Below are 17014 nucleotides of genomic sequence, written 5' to 3' on the forward strand. Positions count from 1 at the left end.
TTTTTGATGATTATTCACACGTCCGTTTCAGCAAACATAAAGGCATCATTTATCTGTCCTCTTTATCTTATAGTTAGAGAAGGTTGCCGTGGCTGCGGTATCCATGACTGCACCGGGCCGTTCACCTCTCTGTGAACCCCCCAGTTCACCGTTGGTGCTGAGGAGCTGCCCTGCAGCACCAAAAACAAAGACACACAGATTGTGTCGAACATACCCCTGCACCAGTGAACTGTGCAGCCCCCCACAGACCCCTGGTTAACCAGCCAGCACCTTCCCTGTTGCCACTTGTTACCCGCTGTCCCCCAGATATGGCTCGCGGGCGGGGCCAATTAAACTCGCACTGTTCCCCCAACAGGTCAGGAGTTTAGTGGGTCATCAGAGCACCTAGAGTTATCTAATCCCAGTCATCGGCTGTGTTTGGACCCGAGCAGGCGGCTCCGTCTATGAAGCAAGCCGACTTCATCCGCTACCGGCGTCTCAGCACATTAACACCAATATTCTTCCTCTCAGATATTGAGAGTAAAAAGTCATGGCAGTGATGTTGATACAGCTGATGTTGAAGCTTCAGAAGGTCGTCATCAAATTCCTTATTAACGGCTGAACTCAAGTTTGGGTGGTAATTAATGGTTACAACATGTAACTAAATGATTCCTAACAGCAGTATAAGTCCTAAAAATGGTATTGTAAATCAAAGAAATGTCTCAGATGTTTCTCATTGATTTTTTGTTAATGGTTTTAGAGCATCTGTAAAACTCATAGTTGCAAAAATCCGCGACATTAATTGTAATTATAGCTCATTTACCCGACTGGAATCATAATGAGCGGAAGAATAGGGATCTCTGGTGTTCTAGTGCCCTCTAACGGTCACAGGCGGCAGCTGTATATAAATAAATACAAATAAATACAAATAATCATTCTATCGATCGTTTACTTGAGATTTTTTTCAGCGCAGTTTATTGTTTTCGAAGCAGTTTTGTAGATTTTTAATCGGTAAATTGATACTTTTCTACAGGAAATCAGAACCATGGAGTGAAACTGTGTGTGTGTGTGTGTGTGTGTGTGTGTGTGTGTGTGTGTGTGTGTGGTGTGTGTTGTGTGTGTGTGTGTGTTATCGCAGCTCTGCTGGATGCTGCGGATGAGGGTGCGCTTGGTTAATCGCAGCGGACAGACAGTATTTTTAGCACGCTTGTCCCGAGCGGGCGGAGCTTAGGACGCTAAGATGGAGGGATGCTATTGAAGAGAGCAGGTGGAGAGGGCTGAGGGAGAAGATAACAAGATACTGACATCAGGGAGGGGAAAAGGCCATCGTGAGGTTTGCGCGTGCTTTTTTCATCGGATCTCTCCGGCTCCGTCTCCGCCTGCGGCTCCGCCTGTTTCCGTCGTGTCGCTGGAGGTTGCGATGATGTGATGCTCCATTGTTGGACCGACGGCCTCTGAAACCTGATATTATGCAGGGAACAGGGGGCGCTGGGTGGATTAACGGGGAACAAAGCACCGGATCGGAAAAGAGTTTTCACTCTGGCAGGTCAGTGCTGTGGACCAGAATCAGGCACAACACCGCAGCAGATGCAGCCATTTTTCTTTTTTCTCATGAAATCGGCCTTTAAAATTCCATCCTAATGGCGTTCTGGTCTCAGAGAAGCGTCCAGGCCTTTACTGTCAGATGTGCTGATGGTGAGCAGATGTGTTTGCTGCAGAGAACCATCTTCATGGGCTTTAAAATAAACCTTTACGAGGACCTAGTTAATCATTTATGGTGCACCATCTGATTTCAGACCTATTTGTAGGCTGAATGTGTGATGTAGTGTGAAAAATATTGCTGTGAGTAATCAAATTCTCTCAGCCCAGTAACTTTGCCAAAAATAGACCCTCCATTGTAGCGCTGTGGTGGGTTTTTGTATGTTGTGTCAGTTCCCTGGAGGAGAAATGTCTCATCTGGGGTAGAAATCAGTGCATGAATGTGCGTCCATGTGTGCGTGAATCCCTGAACCTGCGTCTTGACCCTCCCCCACAGACGTCATCTGTCTTTAGCTGCTGTCCCGTCTCTCTGAAACATCTCCCCTGTCACTCATGCTCCCTTCTCCCTGCAGTATTAGCCAACTATGGTTGACCCCTCGGAGGCTGAGGAGCAGAACAAGTGTAAAGGTCCACAACTCGACCCGCCAGCCGTCGCCGCCGATGACGCTCGACCGTCCCAGCAGAGCGACTGCACGTCAGCAGAGGAGGACGGGGATGGCGAGTTTAAAACCCCACCCACAGGCAGTTCTGAACCGAGCCCCTGCCACATCCCAGCGGCTTCAGACGGCGCCACTCATGGACCCCCACCTCAGCAACCTCAGGCTCAAATGGACAGAGACGCGGCGCCCAAACTGCACCTGGATCTCTACAACTTTGACTCGCCAGCCGCAGAGGGCAGCCGCTATGTGTTGACCAGCCCCCGCTCTCTGGAGGCGTGTGCTCGCTGCGGGGTCAAGCCCGTGGAGCTCTTGCCTCGCCCGCTGTCCGACTTCGCCAGAGAGGCTCCTGGCCGCAGCATGCGCGTGGCGACGGGGCTGTTTGAAGTGTACGAGAAGGACCGGCACGCCAAACTGAGGCAGTGCAGGGAGGAGAGGGAGAGGGTGGTCAGAGAGGAGAAGAGGAGGATCCTGCAGGCAAACGCCAACGGCGGCAGCGGCGTGACGTCTTCTGGCTCCACGCAGCCTCTGACCTCCAAAGCTGTGACCTCCAGCTCAGGCCAGGAGGCAGGAACGTCCTCTGGAGCTGCAGCATCCAAAGCACCCAAAGCTCCCAGCCACGTTATTAACACCGCTCCTAAATGTGGCCCAGCTAAATCACCTCAGTCCTCCAAACCCGGTTCCACACCAGCTGTGCTTTCCAAGGTGGTTTTCCAAGGAGCCTCCAAGCCTCCTTCATCTCAGCACCTGAAACCCACTCGGCTGCTTTCGTCTGCCCCCCCGCAGGTCGTCAGGAAGGCATCAGGGGGCAAATCCTCAAACACTTTTCCCAGATCAGGACCCAAAGCCCCGTCCTTCCCCAGAGCCAACTCCACGTTAACGTCATCCGTGACCAAGTCTGGGGCGCCGCCGAACGGCGTGACGGGAGGCCTGTACTCCCAGCACAACGGCCATCTGGGACTGAAGGTGAGAGGAAAGAGCCATTCCATGGAATCCTTGCAGAGGAGGATGGATCCCATCTGCTCCTCCAACTCTGCCATGAATACCACGACCTGCACATCGTCAGAGTCGGGCGCCTCCTCTTCCTACAGTTGGGACGGCGCCCGAGACCCCTGGAACAAAATGTCCAGCCCCCGAGCGTGCGCCATGGCCACTTTCAACTCGCTGATAGGCCGCAGCTTCAGCCTGGGCGATCTGAGCCACTCTCCTCAGACCACGCAGAAGGTGGAGCGCATCGTGAAGGAGGTGAAGCGCCGAGGCTTGAAGGCCGTGTCCGAGCGCGACCGCAAGATCGCCGCCCTGATGCTGGCCAAGTACCAAGAAGAAGACCTGATGAGTCAGACCCGCTACGTGGCTCACCTTCACTGGGACAGCGAGCGCAGAATGGAGGAGCTACGGCGAGAGCAGGAGAACAGGGAGAAGCAGCGCAGCATGATGGAGTACCAGCGGGTGTGGCACACACAGGTGTCCCTCCGACAGCAGCGACTCAGCCACCAGGAGCAAATGTCGGCGGCCGCCAAGATGCGTCAGGCCGAGGAGAACGAGGAGCGGTGGAGGGAGCTGTCCGAGCAGCAGGAGCGCAGCCGTCTGCTGAGGCTACAGCAGGCAGCTCGGGAGGAGAAGCACAAGAAAGTTCTCCAAGAACAGAACCTGAAGGCCCTGGAGGAGGAGAGGGCAGCCATGCTGGAGCAGGAGAGGCTCCTCTTGAAAGAAAAACTCACCATGGCAGAGCTGAAAAGACAAGAGAAGGAGCACCAGGCGCAGGAGGACCGACGAGGCCTGAACAAGGCTGAGAGGAGACGCCACGCCGCTCTGATCCAGGAGATCGCCCGGAGGGAACAGGAAGAGAGGGAGGAAGCCAGGAGAGCGGCGGAGGAGAAGCTCAGCCGCTCTCTGGAGAACTACGAGCAGATTGTAGAGCGGCGAGGGCAGGAGCTCAAGGAGAAGGCCAAGCGTGAGGAAAAGCAGATCCAGAAGGCACGAAAAGCAGCGGAGAGACGCGACAAGCAGCAGCAGCAGCTCTTGGAGGCCCGCATGAAGGAGGCAGAGAAACGGGCCAAACACGCCGCCGTGGTGGCCGAGGAGAAGGCCAAGGAGAAAGCCCAGAGGGCCGTCCAGAGCCGCCAGGAGAAGGAGCGACTCCAGAGGCTCAACAGGCAGCGGGTGGAGGAGGAGGAGAAGCAACGGCGCCTGGAGCTGCTCCAGTCCATCGAGAGGAAACTGGAGAAGAGCGAACAGATCTTCAAAGAAAAGAAGGCGGTGCTGGAGAGCGCTCGCTCCGTGGCCCGAGCGTCCTTTCACGTGCGGGACAAAGTGCGAGAGGAGACCAACGTGCGCACATTTGATAAAATGGTTCTGGAGGCTCAACTCAAAGCCAGCCTGGATGAGAAGTGACAGGAATGTTGGTGCTTCTCCAAGGAACAGCCCATCAAGGCTCCTCTCCCACCAGCCGCTTTGACAGATTTCTTACCTTTTTTTGGTCTCATCACAGCAAACACAATCATTTTGGATGTTGGACGGATGCTTCTGAACCTGTAGACCCCCCCCCCCCCCCCCCCCACTCCCAGCTGCTGGACTCCAGCCTCCAGTTTTACTGGGAAGCACAACTCCATGACAACGACAGGAGGAGAAGAGACGTGGTGCAGGGATGGAGCCCGACGCCTGAGCTGATGAGGCTTCAGAGGTGGCTGACAACTGGGCCCCTCGGGCCTCGTCCCCCCCACCGTCGGCAGCAGCCCCGGTCAGCAGGTACGACTTTTCTGACGTCCTGAATCCACCAAATGCAGTGAACTGATGCTGACGGTGCAAAAAGGCTTTTACTGGGCAGCTGGTGGCCGTCAGGCTCTCTGCTGGCGTTAATCCTCAAAGCTGCCAGATTAATAAAAGAGGAGGGGAGCAGAGCGAGGCTGTGCTCATGTAGCTGTTGCCATGGTGACGGGAACCAGGACGGTGCATCAAAGGGGAATGGCTGTGTAGGGAGTGCGTGGGAATATGTGGAACCCTCCCGCAGCTTTACTGGGGGGCACCTAAAAGCTGATTATATCACCACCGAAACGAGCCAGAGACGCTGCGTTAGAGCGGCAGACCGGTCTGTTCTGGTCCAAGCAGACTCCCTCCAGGACGTGGTGTCAGGCTAGACAGGACAGAACCGATTCAAGGTGGCGATGCTGGCGTTGCAGTCAAACTCACTCACTATAAGAGCAGTAATGTGGTTTTTAGAACATCCAGCGCCAGAATCGTGGTGATGACGTGTCCTCTCATAATTTCTGATCCTTGTTTTCAGGTCCTGGAGCAGACGGGCAGCTGTGACGTCGTCTTCAATCTGGATTTGATTTTCCCTCCCACTGAACTTGATGGGTAAAACACAAGGTTTTTGGTGAAAATGACGTGTTTCCTTGCTGTTAAAGACAAGATCCTGTTTGTAACCTGAACATGCTGTTGTAAAGAAATTTGTCCAAATGAAGAGATTTCCTCATTTGAAATTTGTAAATCTGCTATCAGTCATGCTGCTGAAACAGGAAGTTGCGCATGTGCACAAAGTACACGTCGGAATATTTGAATATTTGCTTCTTATCACTAAATCTTCTTTTATGGATAAAGTTATTTTCAGACTGAAAGCGTGAGGCCGCTGCTGTAATGGCCGTCGGCCACTAGGTGTCACTGTTAACCCCTTTGTCTAATTTCACTGCTGGGATGCGACAACTTCCTGTTTCAGGCTGGTTTTGGATCTGGATTTGAGACGTTTATTTCAGCAGGCTGCAAACTTTATAATTATAAGTGTTTGAAGCGACCCGTGCGAGGTTCAAACACAACTTTATTGACAGCCAGTCACTCAGTGCTGTCCAGGCTTTTCCTCCACATCTTCCTTGAGCTTCCCTTCATCCTCTCATTTGTCTTGAACTGCTTTGAGTTGCGTCACTGAAGACGCAGCCATATTGAAAGAGAAAGTCGCTACACAAACTGCGATACAATCCAAAACAGCGATTAAAAGAGACATTTGACAATAGGAATTTGACTTGTTGTCCTCTAAACAATAAAAGTCAGTCAAACACTGTTGACTGACTGTTGTCTAAAACAGTCACGTCGCTCTAATGTGTCAAACTTACTAAAGGTTTTGGAAAACACGTTCTAGTATATTACAACAAAATGTAGCATTTTACTAGTATGTATTCTAATACTTGTTACAACCAGAAAATTAGCAGATGACTGCGTCGTTTCTGAGTGATGTCACTTTGAAGGTGGTGCAGACGAAGGTTGACCTCATGTTTTCAGGCCTTTTCAATATTTTTCTAAATCTTTGGTCAAGTTGTCGGACGGTCCCGGGCGCTCACGCAGGAAGACTCGCCAGCCCGCCTGCTCTCAGTTGTCCGTCTTGCCGGCGGCGTCCTTGCCAGCCATGATCTTGTAGACGCTCTCTCTGAAGCTGCTGTCGGAGGTCAGCCGCCGCGCCGTCTCCCGCAGCTCCTCCATGCTGCGCTCGTCGGCGCCGGTGACCGCGAAGGATTTGGAGTGTTTCACTGCGACCAGAGCACAACGTGGATTAATATTCACACTGGTCAAAGTGGCTCTAACGGACGTGAGGGTGCGGGTCTGAGCTGGACCCTGGACAGACTCCTGCATACTGGGGTGGTGGACTTACACCAGTGGCGCCTGGAGGCGCTCCTCTGGATCCTGCAGCTCTTGATGCGACGGGCTGCAGCCTTGTGCAGGTACACGGCGTTCTTCATGATGGATGGAAGCTTGGCCTCGATCTCCGCCGCGCAGATACACTCCTCAAAGAATCCTGGTTGCAACACAAACATGGAGGATAGTTCAGGGCTGCCCCTGCCGGGAACGTTTCCAACTAAACAGCCCTCCAGCAACCAAAGCAATGGTCCCTCTTCTTTCTGTCTGTATCCTGCAGGAATATTAATGTTTTTTACCTTTAAAATCGAAACGTTCAAGCGCTGACGGGCAGTTACAAGCTCTGTCCACTGGGGGCAGCGTGTGTCCGCTCACCTGTGTCAACTGTGCGCGTTTAACAGCAACAATCTTAAATATTCTGACATAATAGCTGGTGTTTTTACTCTCTGAGACGTAACAGCTCCAAATGCTGTGCTTGGTGCTGGTACCTGCAACGTGCGTGCACGTGCGTGCGTGCGCGGGGACACTCACTCCTCAGCTGGGTCACGTTTCCCCTCATCTGCTCCTCCGACTCTGCGCTGCGCTCCAGGGAGCTCAGGCCTTTCTCCAGCTCCTGCAGAGCCTCCTCCGGCCTCCTTCAGACGCTGCTCCAGCTCGAGCCGAGACTCCAGCTCCGCCTGGCAAAACGCAACAAAAGACGCGGGAAGAGGGTTTGATACGGAAATATAGCATTTATGTCCATGTTAAATATTCATTTAAGGTTCATTTAAAACCGCTTCTTGTTACCTTTAAAACGGTAGCTGCGCTCCAAGAGAGTAAACAATAATCATTAAAAAAGCCATTTAACGTGATATTTTGTCTGCCTTTCGAACTGATCTTTGATGATATCAGAGATTAGATTTTTGTCTTTTGGCGTTTAAAGCAACAAAATGCAGCCGCAGTTACCCGCAGTTCGGCCTCCGTCTGGTTCTTGTCCACACTGAGCTGAGACAGCGACTCCTGCAGCGTCTGAGCCTGAGACCAGTAGAACTCTCTCTCCTCCTGCAGGACTTTCGCCATCTGCTCGTTGTCCTTCAGCCTGACACGCGCGCGCACGCACGCACACACACATACATGCAGGTCAATTCAAAATGGGAACGCGTCATCCGAACTTAACTCATTAAAGACACCGAACCAGCTGACTGACGTCAACAAACCGCTTCTCAAGTTGATCGATTTTCAGGTGATGTAAAACATCGTCCGACCAGCAGGGGGCGCCGCAGCCGCCGCGCTGACGTCATCGGTTTCAAAATTCAAACTAACGGCGGGTAAATGCAAATATTCTACTGAATCCAAACTATTCTGATAATCGTACTTTAAAAAATAATATAATTTCATAATTTCAGTGTGCAGATTTTCCCAGCCCTTTGTTTAACCAGCAACGTGTACGGCTGGAGCTCACGCACGCGCCTGTGTGGCAGCGAGCGCCGCAGCTATAAAATCGCCGCCTGGACGCTTCCTACCGGGTCTCGACAGAATGAGACATAGAAAACCCAGCCGGATCCGTCCGGTCCTTCCTTCAGGATTCTCTGAGCAGAATCATGGTCCAAAAGCTAAAAAAGCTAAGCCTAAGCCTCACCAGCCACCATCCAAGTGCCGCTCTGGGATATTTATTCCTTCTAATATTGTAGTTTGAAACAGTTTAAAGTTGTTTGGAAAGGACATTTCGAACAATAGCACAAATTCCAGTTCACCAAGCAGCTTTAAAGCGCCACTCTGGGCTATTAAAGATTTACAGGAGTGATGATGGGAAAGGAGGCCAACGTTTCCAGGACGCAGCGGTTAGTGCTGCTCCATCGCTGCTGATCAATACCTGCTGCAACACTTTCCACCAGCCTCCCCGTTACCATGACGATTCATTCCAACCACAACTCACTTCTCTCCGCCTGCTGCTTCTCCTTCAGCAGGACCTCATCTCCTCCTCGATGTGCTGCAGGTCCTTCAGCAGGTCCACGTCCCCTCCGTCCCCTCCGTCCCCGGCCGTCCCACTCCGGCCCCTCCGTCCCCACCGTCCCCTCCGTCCTCTCCGTCCCCTCCGTCCCCTCCGTCCTCTCCGTCCCCGCCATCCTCTCCGTCCTCTCCGTCCCCGCCATCCCCTCCGTCCCCTCCGTCCTCTCCGTCCCCTCCGTCCCCTCCGTCCTCTCCGTCCCCTCCGTCCTCTCCGTCCTCACCGTCCCCGCCGTCCCCTCCGTCCTCACCGTCCCCTCCGTCCTCACCGTCCCCGCCGTCCCCTCCGTCCTCTCTGTCCTCACTGTCCCGGGTCTCCTCTGCCGTCTCCGTAGGTTTCTCCTCCTGCTCCTTAACCCCCAGCAGCTCCAAAGTTCTCTGCTTCTCCTGAGAAAGTTCCTGAAAAAGGCTTCAGCTCTGTGTCTGCTTATGTAAGGACCCTTTGTGTAATACACGTGTAATACATGTGTAATACACGTGTAATACATGTGTAATACACGTGTATTACATGGTTTCTGCCATCCTACCTGGATGGAGTTCTGCAGCGCGGTGGTGAGCCGGCTCAGCTCCTCCTTCTCCCTCTCGACTCCCCTCAGCGAGCGAGCGGTCCCGTCCAGATCGCTGCCGCAGACGCACCACGTTAATTACACACACGTTAATTACACACACGTTAATTACACACGTTAGCAGCGCGTTCATGTAATGGAAAGGCAGGCCTGTGTACTGTTTGATGTGCTCCTGCTCTGCCTTCAGCTCCATCACCACCTCCTCAAACTTCAGCTTCTCCTCCTCCAGGACCAGATTGAGTCGCTGCAGCTCCTGAACACAAACACGTTGGTTCAGGTGATGCAGGACGAGGACGAGGACGAGGACGAGGAGGAGGACGAGGACGAGGACGAGGACGTGGACGAGGACGTGGACGAGGAGGAGGAGGACGAGGAGAAGGACGAGGAGGACGAGGAGGAGGAGGACGAGGAGGAGGAGGAGGACGTGGATGTGGACGAGGACGTGGACGAGGAGGAGGACGAGGAGGAGGACTGTGAGGACGAGGAGGAGGAGGAGGATGAGGACGTGGACGAGGAGGAGGAGGAGGACGAGGAGAAGGACGGAGGACGAGGAGGAGAGGAGGAGGAGGAGGCGTGGATGTGGACGAGGACGTGGACGAGGAGGAGACGATAGGAGGACGTGGACGAGGACGAGGAGGAGGATGAGGACGTGGACGAGGAGGAGAGACGAGGAGGAGGACGAGGAGGAGGACGTGGACGGAGGAGAGAGGGGAGAGAGGGCGAGGATGAGGACGTGGACGAGGAGGAGGACGAGGAGGAGGACGAGGACGTGGACGAGGACGTGGAGGAGGAGGAGGACGTGGATGTGGACGAGGAGGAGGAGGAGGAGGACGTGGAGGAGGAGGAGGAGGAGGACGAGGACGTGGACGAGGAGGAGGACGAGGAGGAGGACGTGGACGAGGAGGAGGAGGAGGAGGAGGACGAGGAGGAGGAGGACGAGGAGGAGGACGAGGAGGAGGACGAGGAGGAGGACGAGGACGAGGACGAGGAGGAGGACGAGGAGGAGGAGGAGGAGGAGGAGGACGAGGACGAGGAGGAGGAGGAGGACGTGGACGAGGACGTGGACGTGGACGTGGACGAGGACGAGGACGAGGAGCAGCCTCACCTCCCTCTGCGCCCTTTGATGGCTCAGCTCTTCGGTTTCCTCCATCAGTTTACCTGGACGGAGACAACGTGAGACGCGTCCACTCCAGAATGTGAATGTGGAGCGGGCGGAGGTTCCTACCCAGATACTCCTGCTTCTCCTTGGCCAGCTGCAGCCCCTGAGCCTCCAGGCTCTCGATCATGGCCTCCCCCAGCTGAGCGTTCTTCCACGTGCTGTTGGGTGGAGAACACAAGCACCTTCTCCTGTAACCTGCACACACCTGGAGTGTGACGCTCACGCGACCACGTCCGCTAGTTCTGCTGCCTGTTGGTACCTCCGGGTCTCTAACGAGTTCTGACTAAGCACTGATCCTCAGCAGCGTTGAGAGCGTCTCAGATTTCACTCACACTTTCCCTGAATCCTGCAGCATCTCCATCCACTGGACCTGCTCGTCCTCCGAGTCTGCAGCCAAGACGATGGCGCCCTGCAGGTCACACACACACACACACACACCACACACACACACACTCAACAACCAGACCACAGGTTTGTGTCTGCAGACCGGCGGGACCTTACGGTGAAGTCCTCCAGGTTGACCACGATGGCGAAGGGCATGCCGGCGTTGGGACTGGCCGCCACCACGCACCCTCCCAGCGGGACGACGCCCTGAGGGCCCAGCAGAGAGGCCTCAGCATGGGTGCAGATGTTTGGCTCAGTGTTTGTGGGAGCGTTCTCACCTTGGGGTGGATGTTGAAGTAACTGTTGGTCTCAAAGTTCCTCTTCTCGCTCTCGGCGTAGTAAAGCAGGAAGCTGTCTTTGATGATGAAGAACCTGTTGGAGAACAAAAACATTTAAACCTGCTGGACCTGAAAATACTGCAAACTATTCAGTTTTCTTCATTGACTGATGGATGAACTAAACTGCTGGACCAGCCTCACCTGCTGGACCAGCCTCACCTGCTGGACCAGCCTCACCTGCTGGACCACCCTCACCTGCTGGACCACCCTCACCTGCTGGACCACCCTCACCTGCTGGCCCAGCCTCACCTGCTGGACCAGCCTCACCTGCTGGCCCAGCCTCACCTGCTGGACCAGCCTCACCTGCTGGACCACCCCTCACCTGCTGGACCACCCTCACCTGCTGGCCCAGCCTCACCTGCTGGACCACCCTCACCTGCTGGACCACCCTCACCTGCTGGCCCAGCCTCACCTGCTGGACCAGCCTCACCTGCTGGACCACCCTCACCTGCGGGACCACCCTCACCTGCTGGACCACCCTCACCTGCGGGACCACTTGGCTGACGGCCGTCCAAAGGGTCTCTTCCACAGGACACCATGCAGCTGCACTTTGGTGCTGATGTCCAAAGCCTCCGAGTCCGACTGCTCCATGGATGACCAGGGTGACAACAGAGACGTCCGAGACGAGGAGGGAAACATTCTGCCTGGGGGGAGGAGCCAATAGAGCGATCGAGCGGTGGGGGTTCAACAACGTGATCTCACCAATCGATGGATGGATGGATGCTGCTGCTGCTGCTGGAGGTCAGCTGGAGGCAAATGGAGGGAGGAGAGAGAGGGAGAGGAAGGATAGAGGGAGAGAGAGGGGGGAGAGAGAGGGAGGAGCGAGGGAGGGAGGGAGGGAGAGAGGGAGGGGAGGGAGGAGAGAGGGAGGGAGAGAGGGAGAGGAGAGAGGGAGGAGAGAGGGAGGGAGAGAGGGAGAGGGAGAGAGGGAGAAGAGAGGGAGGGAGGGAGAGAGAGAGGAGAGAGGGAGGGGAGGGAGAGAGAGAGGGAGGGAGGAGCAAGGGAGGGAGGGAGAGAGAGGGAGAGGAGAGAGGGAGGAGAGAGGGAGGGAGGGAGGGAGAGAGAGAGGGAGAGGAGAGAGAGAGGAGAGGGAGGAGCGAGGGAGGGAGGGAGAGAGAGAGGAGAGAGAGGGAGGAGTGAGGGAGGAGAGAGAGGGAGAGAGGAGAGGGAGGGAGGGAGGAGCGAGGGAGGAGAGAGGAGAGAGAGAGGAGAGGGAGGAGAGAGAGGGAGAGAGAGGGAGGGAGGGAGGGAGAATAATGATTAGGTGGGCGTGGCTAAACCAGGCTCAGATTAATGTTGGAGGGGCCCAACAGCAGATTATAAAGGCATCGACAGCTCGACCCTCAAATACATCCTGCAACATCGTCAGGATTATGCAGGATTTGAGCCTCACAAGAGGATTAACGCCACACATTTGAGCTTTTTAAAAACTTTATCAGGATTATCTCTTAGGTAGATGTAGTCAAAGGGTTGAGGACCTAAGAATTAAAAAGGATTTGTTGGCACCTAGTGGCAAAAATCAAATGATCTCCTATCCAAGCTCGTTAGAGGACTGGGGGGGGGGGGTCACCTCCACACCATCCGCGACAGAACCCCCCCCCCCCCCGACACGTCTACACACACCAACCTGCCGCCGCCGTCCTGCAGCTTTATCTATTTATTTTATTTATCGGCCGTTTCAAACGTGTGTAAATGCAACAATGATTATTCACGGTGACAGAGATGATGCTGTTAAAGTTAAAATGGAACTGACGAGTGATCGCGGCTCTGATGCAACAAACAGGAAGTGCAACCACAACAGGAAGTAACTCTCTTCACCGATGACACCAAACTTATTCTTGGTTAATTGACCAAACTTGTCCCCAACGAGCATGAAAGGAGAACTGATCAAAATCAGCTGGGGAGCCAAAGCTCCTAGTTCCTTCAGGGAAGGGACCACCTTCAGGGAAGGGACCACCTTCAGGGACCATCCTCAGGGACCATCCTCAGGGACCCACCTTCAGGGAAGGGACCATCTTCAGGGACCACCTTCAGGGAAGGGACCATCTTCAGGGACCACCTTCAGGGACCACCTTCAGGAAGGGACCATCTTCAGGGAGGACCATCTTCAGGGACCATCTTCAGGGGACCACCTTCAGGGACCACCTTCAGGGAAGGGACCATCTTCAGGGAAGGGACCATCTTCAGGGAAGGGACCATCTTCAGGGAAGGGACCATCTTCAGGGACCACCTTCAGGGACCACCTTCAGGGAAGGGACCATCTTCAGGGAAGGGACCACCTTCAGGGAAGGGACCATCTTCAGGGACCACCTTCAGGGAAGGGACCATCTTCAGGGACCACCTTCAGGGACCATCTTCAGGGAAGGGACCATCTTCAGGGACCACCTTCAGGGAAGGGACCATCTTCAGGGACCACCTTCAGGGACCACCTTCAGGGAAGGGACCATCTTCAGGGACCACCTTCAGGGACCATCTTCAGGGAAGGGACCATCTTCAGGGACCACCTTCAGGGAAGGACCATCTTCAGGGAAGGGACCACCTTCAAGGAAGGGACCATCTTCAGGGAAGGGACCATCTTCAGGGACCACCTTCAGGGAAGGGACCATCTTCAGGGACCACCTTCAGGGACCATCTTCAGGGACCACCTTCAGGGACCATCTTCAGGGACCACCTTCAGGGAAGGGACCACCCTTCAGGGAAGGGACCACCTTCAGGGACCATCCTCAGGGACCACCTTCAGGGACCATCCTCAGGGACCACCTTCAGGGACCACCTTCAGGGAAGGGACCACCTTCAGGGACCATCCTCAGGGACCACCTTCAGGGACCATCCTCAGGGACCATCTTCAGGGACCACCTTCAGGGACCATCCTCAGGGACCAGTTTCGGCCAGCTGAGGATCACGTTCACCTCTTTACCAGAGAGATGAACACTCCGAGCACCCGTCCACGTTAGGACTGAAGAAAAGAGGAAGCGGAGCGACGCTGGTGGGGCCTTGAAAGCTTTAATGTGAAACTGGAACATTTACAGGAATCCAAAGAAAAGGTCAACTGTCCCCCACTGACCTCAGGCCAGACCTCCCCACCAGACAGAGAAACTGGTCCCCAGCTCGCGTTCAGGGCGCGCCTCTGCGTTGCCATGACAACCCAGTGGGAGGTTGCCTTCAGGTTCTGCTCACTAATATGGCACTTGCAGTTGTGTTCCAATGGTGCTTGTCAATTCATTTACAAGATTTACAGTTGAAGTTTTCTAAAAAGTTGCCTCTCCAAACCTTTAAAAATCCCACGGTGCAACTTTGCCTCTAATAAACTTTCCGTTCTTTCACTTTGGACTCACGAAACCTGAAAAAGTCTCACGGGGATGCGAAGCAAAGAGGGTTAAAGGTCCACAGGTCTCTGAGAGGACAGCTCCTGGCCTTCCTCCCCGGGGCCTGCAGCCGGGCTCAGCTCCAGACGCCCGGGTCCAGAGGCAGAACTGGTCCCCATACGTTGGTCCAACATTAAGACGTGTGTGCTGGTGGGGCCCACGCTGCGGCTCTAATGGTGGTGGCCCACGGACAGCACCAGCGGGATCAGACAGCCCAGCACCAGAGCCAAGACCTCCACCTTGCTCAGTCCCTTGTTCCCGCTGCCTCCGGCGGGGGCGTGGCTGTGCCCTCCGGCCCCGACCTCAGGAAGGACGTGCACAGTGGCCACGTAGAGGAAGGTGCCGGCAGAGAAGAGCATGGCGACGCCGGTGGCGTTGATGTCTGACAGCGCCTCCTTGCTGCTCTGAGAGGGGGGAGACAGAAAAACCTTTCAGGCTTTCGTCAGGTTGCTGAACTTCAAACCCAAAGAGCCCGAAGGCTCCGCTGCAGCACCGAGGTGCGATTTCCTTGTGCTTTACCTGACTGAGGCCTAAAAAGGTCAGCATGGCGAGGACCGGCGCTGCCAGTGCGAAGACCAGGAGATGCTTGCGGATGCGGTTCCTCTCAAGACCGGCATGCATCAGGAACGACACCAGACCGAAGGCCGCAGGGGCCTGCAGCAACAGGACAGCTCACCGCTACAGCAGAATTCTTTGGACCGTTCGTTTCTGAAAAATGCTGTCTGACCTTGTGCAACATGATGGCTACAAAGACGATGAGCTGGACGCTGGTCTGAGACGTGGAGGCAGCAGCTCCGAGAGCAACTCCGTCAGCTGAGGACCAAACACAAGGACGCCTTACAAAGGTGGCGCTTACAGCGGACCAGTCAGACCAGTGTGTGTCCCACCTGCCGCGTGCACCACCAGACCCAGGGTGGTGGTGATTTTGGAGGAAGCCGCCCTCGCCGACTCGGGATCTAAAGCGGAGGAGACGTTGTGAGGAGAGAAGATGCAAACCACTGACAGCGTCTCCACAGAGGTCAGACTGACCTTCAGTGCTGTGCACGTGAGAACTGCCTATCTGGTCCACCAGCAGCATAAAGACAAAGCCCAAGACCAGAGAAACGCCGATGCAGGCGTGAAGCTGCTCGTGAGCGTGCTCGTGTTTCCCACCGGTGCTCAGAACCGCCTCCACTTCAGCCTTGGTCTCAGACACTTCTGCAGCCCCACTGTGTCCGTGATTCTGGTGGCCACCTGTGGAGGGACGGGTCAGATCCATCTGATACACAAATGTTCACTGAGCAAACAGGGTTACGCAAGACAAAAGCAACCATGGACTTTGTTCTCTATAAATAAAGAGACGACTCAAATGTACATTAAGGTGCACAAAGGTTGCTGATGTACATGAAGCAGGGATGGTCTGTTGTTGGGGCTAAAAAGAAACCCTTCACCTTCGAGGAGCTCCTCATAAAGTGCGTGGACGCCCTCGGGGATGATGACGGCCAGAGCGGTTCCGCACAGCAGCCCGGCCCCCAGGACGGTCACCAGCTTCAGCTTCTCCTGCACAGCCGGGCCCAATGAGACGGGCCACACAGGGACAATGGAATCAACAGCGAGTCCAACCGAACCCACGGCGGAGGACTGCCCTCCCTGTTTTGACAATGCTAAGTTGCCAAAGACGTGAAAGTGTCGACCTTACCTCAGAAAAATTGACCGCTAACGGAATTATTCCTGCGACATAACATCCCACCAACATCGCGAGCGACAGCAGGCTGATGGAGCTAAAATCGTCCATGATTGCAACTTTCTCTTCAGCTACACTACAAAGCTAAACCACACACATAAAGGCGATTTTGTTTCAAAGAAAACGATTTCTTCCCCGCATGTGTCGGGTTAAATCGCACTTCCAACACACCTGACGACAGCTTTTAATGAAATACTGTAAATATCGCGCCTCTTCCTGGATTTAAGGACCTAAAACAAACATCCACGTTAACTTAACAGGGACGTTGCAGATGTTGGCCTCGAATGGTAGCTAAGCTAATTGGCCACAGTATTTGCCACCGCTTAGGAATCACAAATTAAATACGTCAAAAGGTCCGGCTGAAAACGTTTGTTACCCCGCATCGTTTATCCTGCTGTCAAAAGCGATATTGCGACTATCCTTGATCAGCAGCTAGCTCAGCAGCTAGCAAAGCAGCTAGCTCAGCGAACATCCCCGTTGTTTGTGCCGGAGAAGCACTTCCGGGTAAAAATTGCTGCCACGTCATATCTTCTTCTGTGGTTTTTGCGGAAGTTCTTTCCGCGACACTGCCCCCTCAGGAGAAAACGGTCACCTACACAATAGGTAAAAGTGGGAAGCTCGGGAAAAAAAATCTATATTTTCCTATGAAATCAGAAAAGATACTGTTTTCAGCATGTTTTCTATCATGAAATGGCA

The 17014-nt window shown here is 54.5% G+C and overlaps 3 protein-coding genes across 4 annotated transcripts; 1 reads left to right on the plus strand and 2 right to left on the minus strand.

The window, feature by feature from the left end:
- Positions 1-1115: 1115 nt before the first annotated feature.
- ccdc177 (coiled-coil domain containing 177) lies at positions 1116-6472 on the plus strand. Of its 2 annotated transcripts, none has more exons than XM_003976757.2 (3): positions 1116-1525; positions 2091-4922; positions 5458-6471. In XM_003976757.2, the coding sequence occupies exon 2, from the start codon at positions 2103-2105 to the stop codon at positions 4566-4568; it is 2466 nt and encodes an 821-aa protein (XP_003976806.2). In that variant the 5' UTR covers positions 1116-1525; positions 2091-2102; the 3' UTR covers positions 4569-4922; positions 5458-6471. The 2 variants fall into 2 exon arrangements, with proteins under 2 accessions (XP_003976806.2, XP_029682172.1); XM_029826312.1 differs by lacking the exon at positions 1116-1525 and adding an exon at positions 1532-1674 and having other exon boundaries at positions 5458-6472.
- On the minus strand, positions 5971-16996 carry plekhd1 (pleckstrin homology domain containing, family D (with coiled-coil domains) member 1). Its single transcript, XM_029826462.1, is given in 17 exon segments — positions 5971-6691; positions 6814-6957; positions 7329-7419; positions 7421-7474; positions 7743-7875; positions 8709-8745; positions 8748-8804; positions 9089-9182; positions 9311-9404; positions 9508-9602; positions 10455-10507; positions 10575-10666; positions 10841-10917; positions 11010-11099; positions 11171-11264; positions 11715-11976; positions 16695-16996. Coding segments are annotated over 16 exon segments (1518 nt in total). The 5' UTR covers positions 11870-11976; positions 16695-16996; the 3' UTR covers positions 5971-6533.
- On the minus strand, positions 14218-16699 carry slc39a9 (solute carrier family 39 member 9). Its single transcript, XM_003976221.3, has 7 exons — positions 16274-16699; positions 16026-16134; positions 15625-15828; positions 15483-15551; positions 15323-15408; positions 15115-15249; positions 14218-14999 (listed from the first exon to the last, which is right to left on the minus strand). Exons 1-7 carry the CDS (start codon positions 16367-16369, stop codon positions 14766-14768), a joined length of 933 nt encoding a protein of 310 aa, XP_003976270.1. The 5' UTR covers positions 16370-16699; the 3' UTR covers positions 14218-14765.
- Positions 16997-17014: the final 18 nt, after the last annotated feature.

This window comes from Takifugu rubripes, chromosome 2 (assembly GCF_901000725.2).
Source record: "Takifugu rubripes chromosome 2, fTakRub1.2, whole genome shotgun sequence".
NCBI classification, from domain to species: Eukaryota; Metazoa; Chordata; class Actinopteri; order Tetraodontiformes; family Tetraodontidae; genus Takifugu; species Takifugu rubripes.

Bases quoted from the DNA above. Each gene is read 5' to 3' on its own strand.
- ccdc177 (XM_003976757.2), top strand. From the start codon at position 2,103: ATGGTTGACCCCTCGGAGGCTGAGGAGCAGAACAAGTGTAAAGGTCCA.
- slc39a9 (XM_003976221.3), bottom strand. From the start codon at position 16,369: ATGGACGATTTTAGCTCCATCAGCCTGCTGTCGCTCGCGATGTTGGTG. The intron at 15,552-15,624 runs GTCAGTCTGACC...CCTCCGCTTTAG, and splicing joins TCACGTGCACAGCACTGAAG to ATCCCGAGTCGGCGAGGGCG. The intron at 15,000-15,114 runs GTAAAGCACAAG...CCCCCCTCTCAG, and splicing joins CCTTTTTAGGCCTCAGTCAG to AGCAGCAAGGAGGCGCTGTC.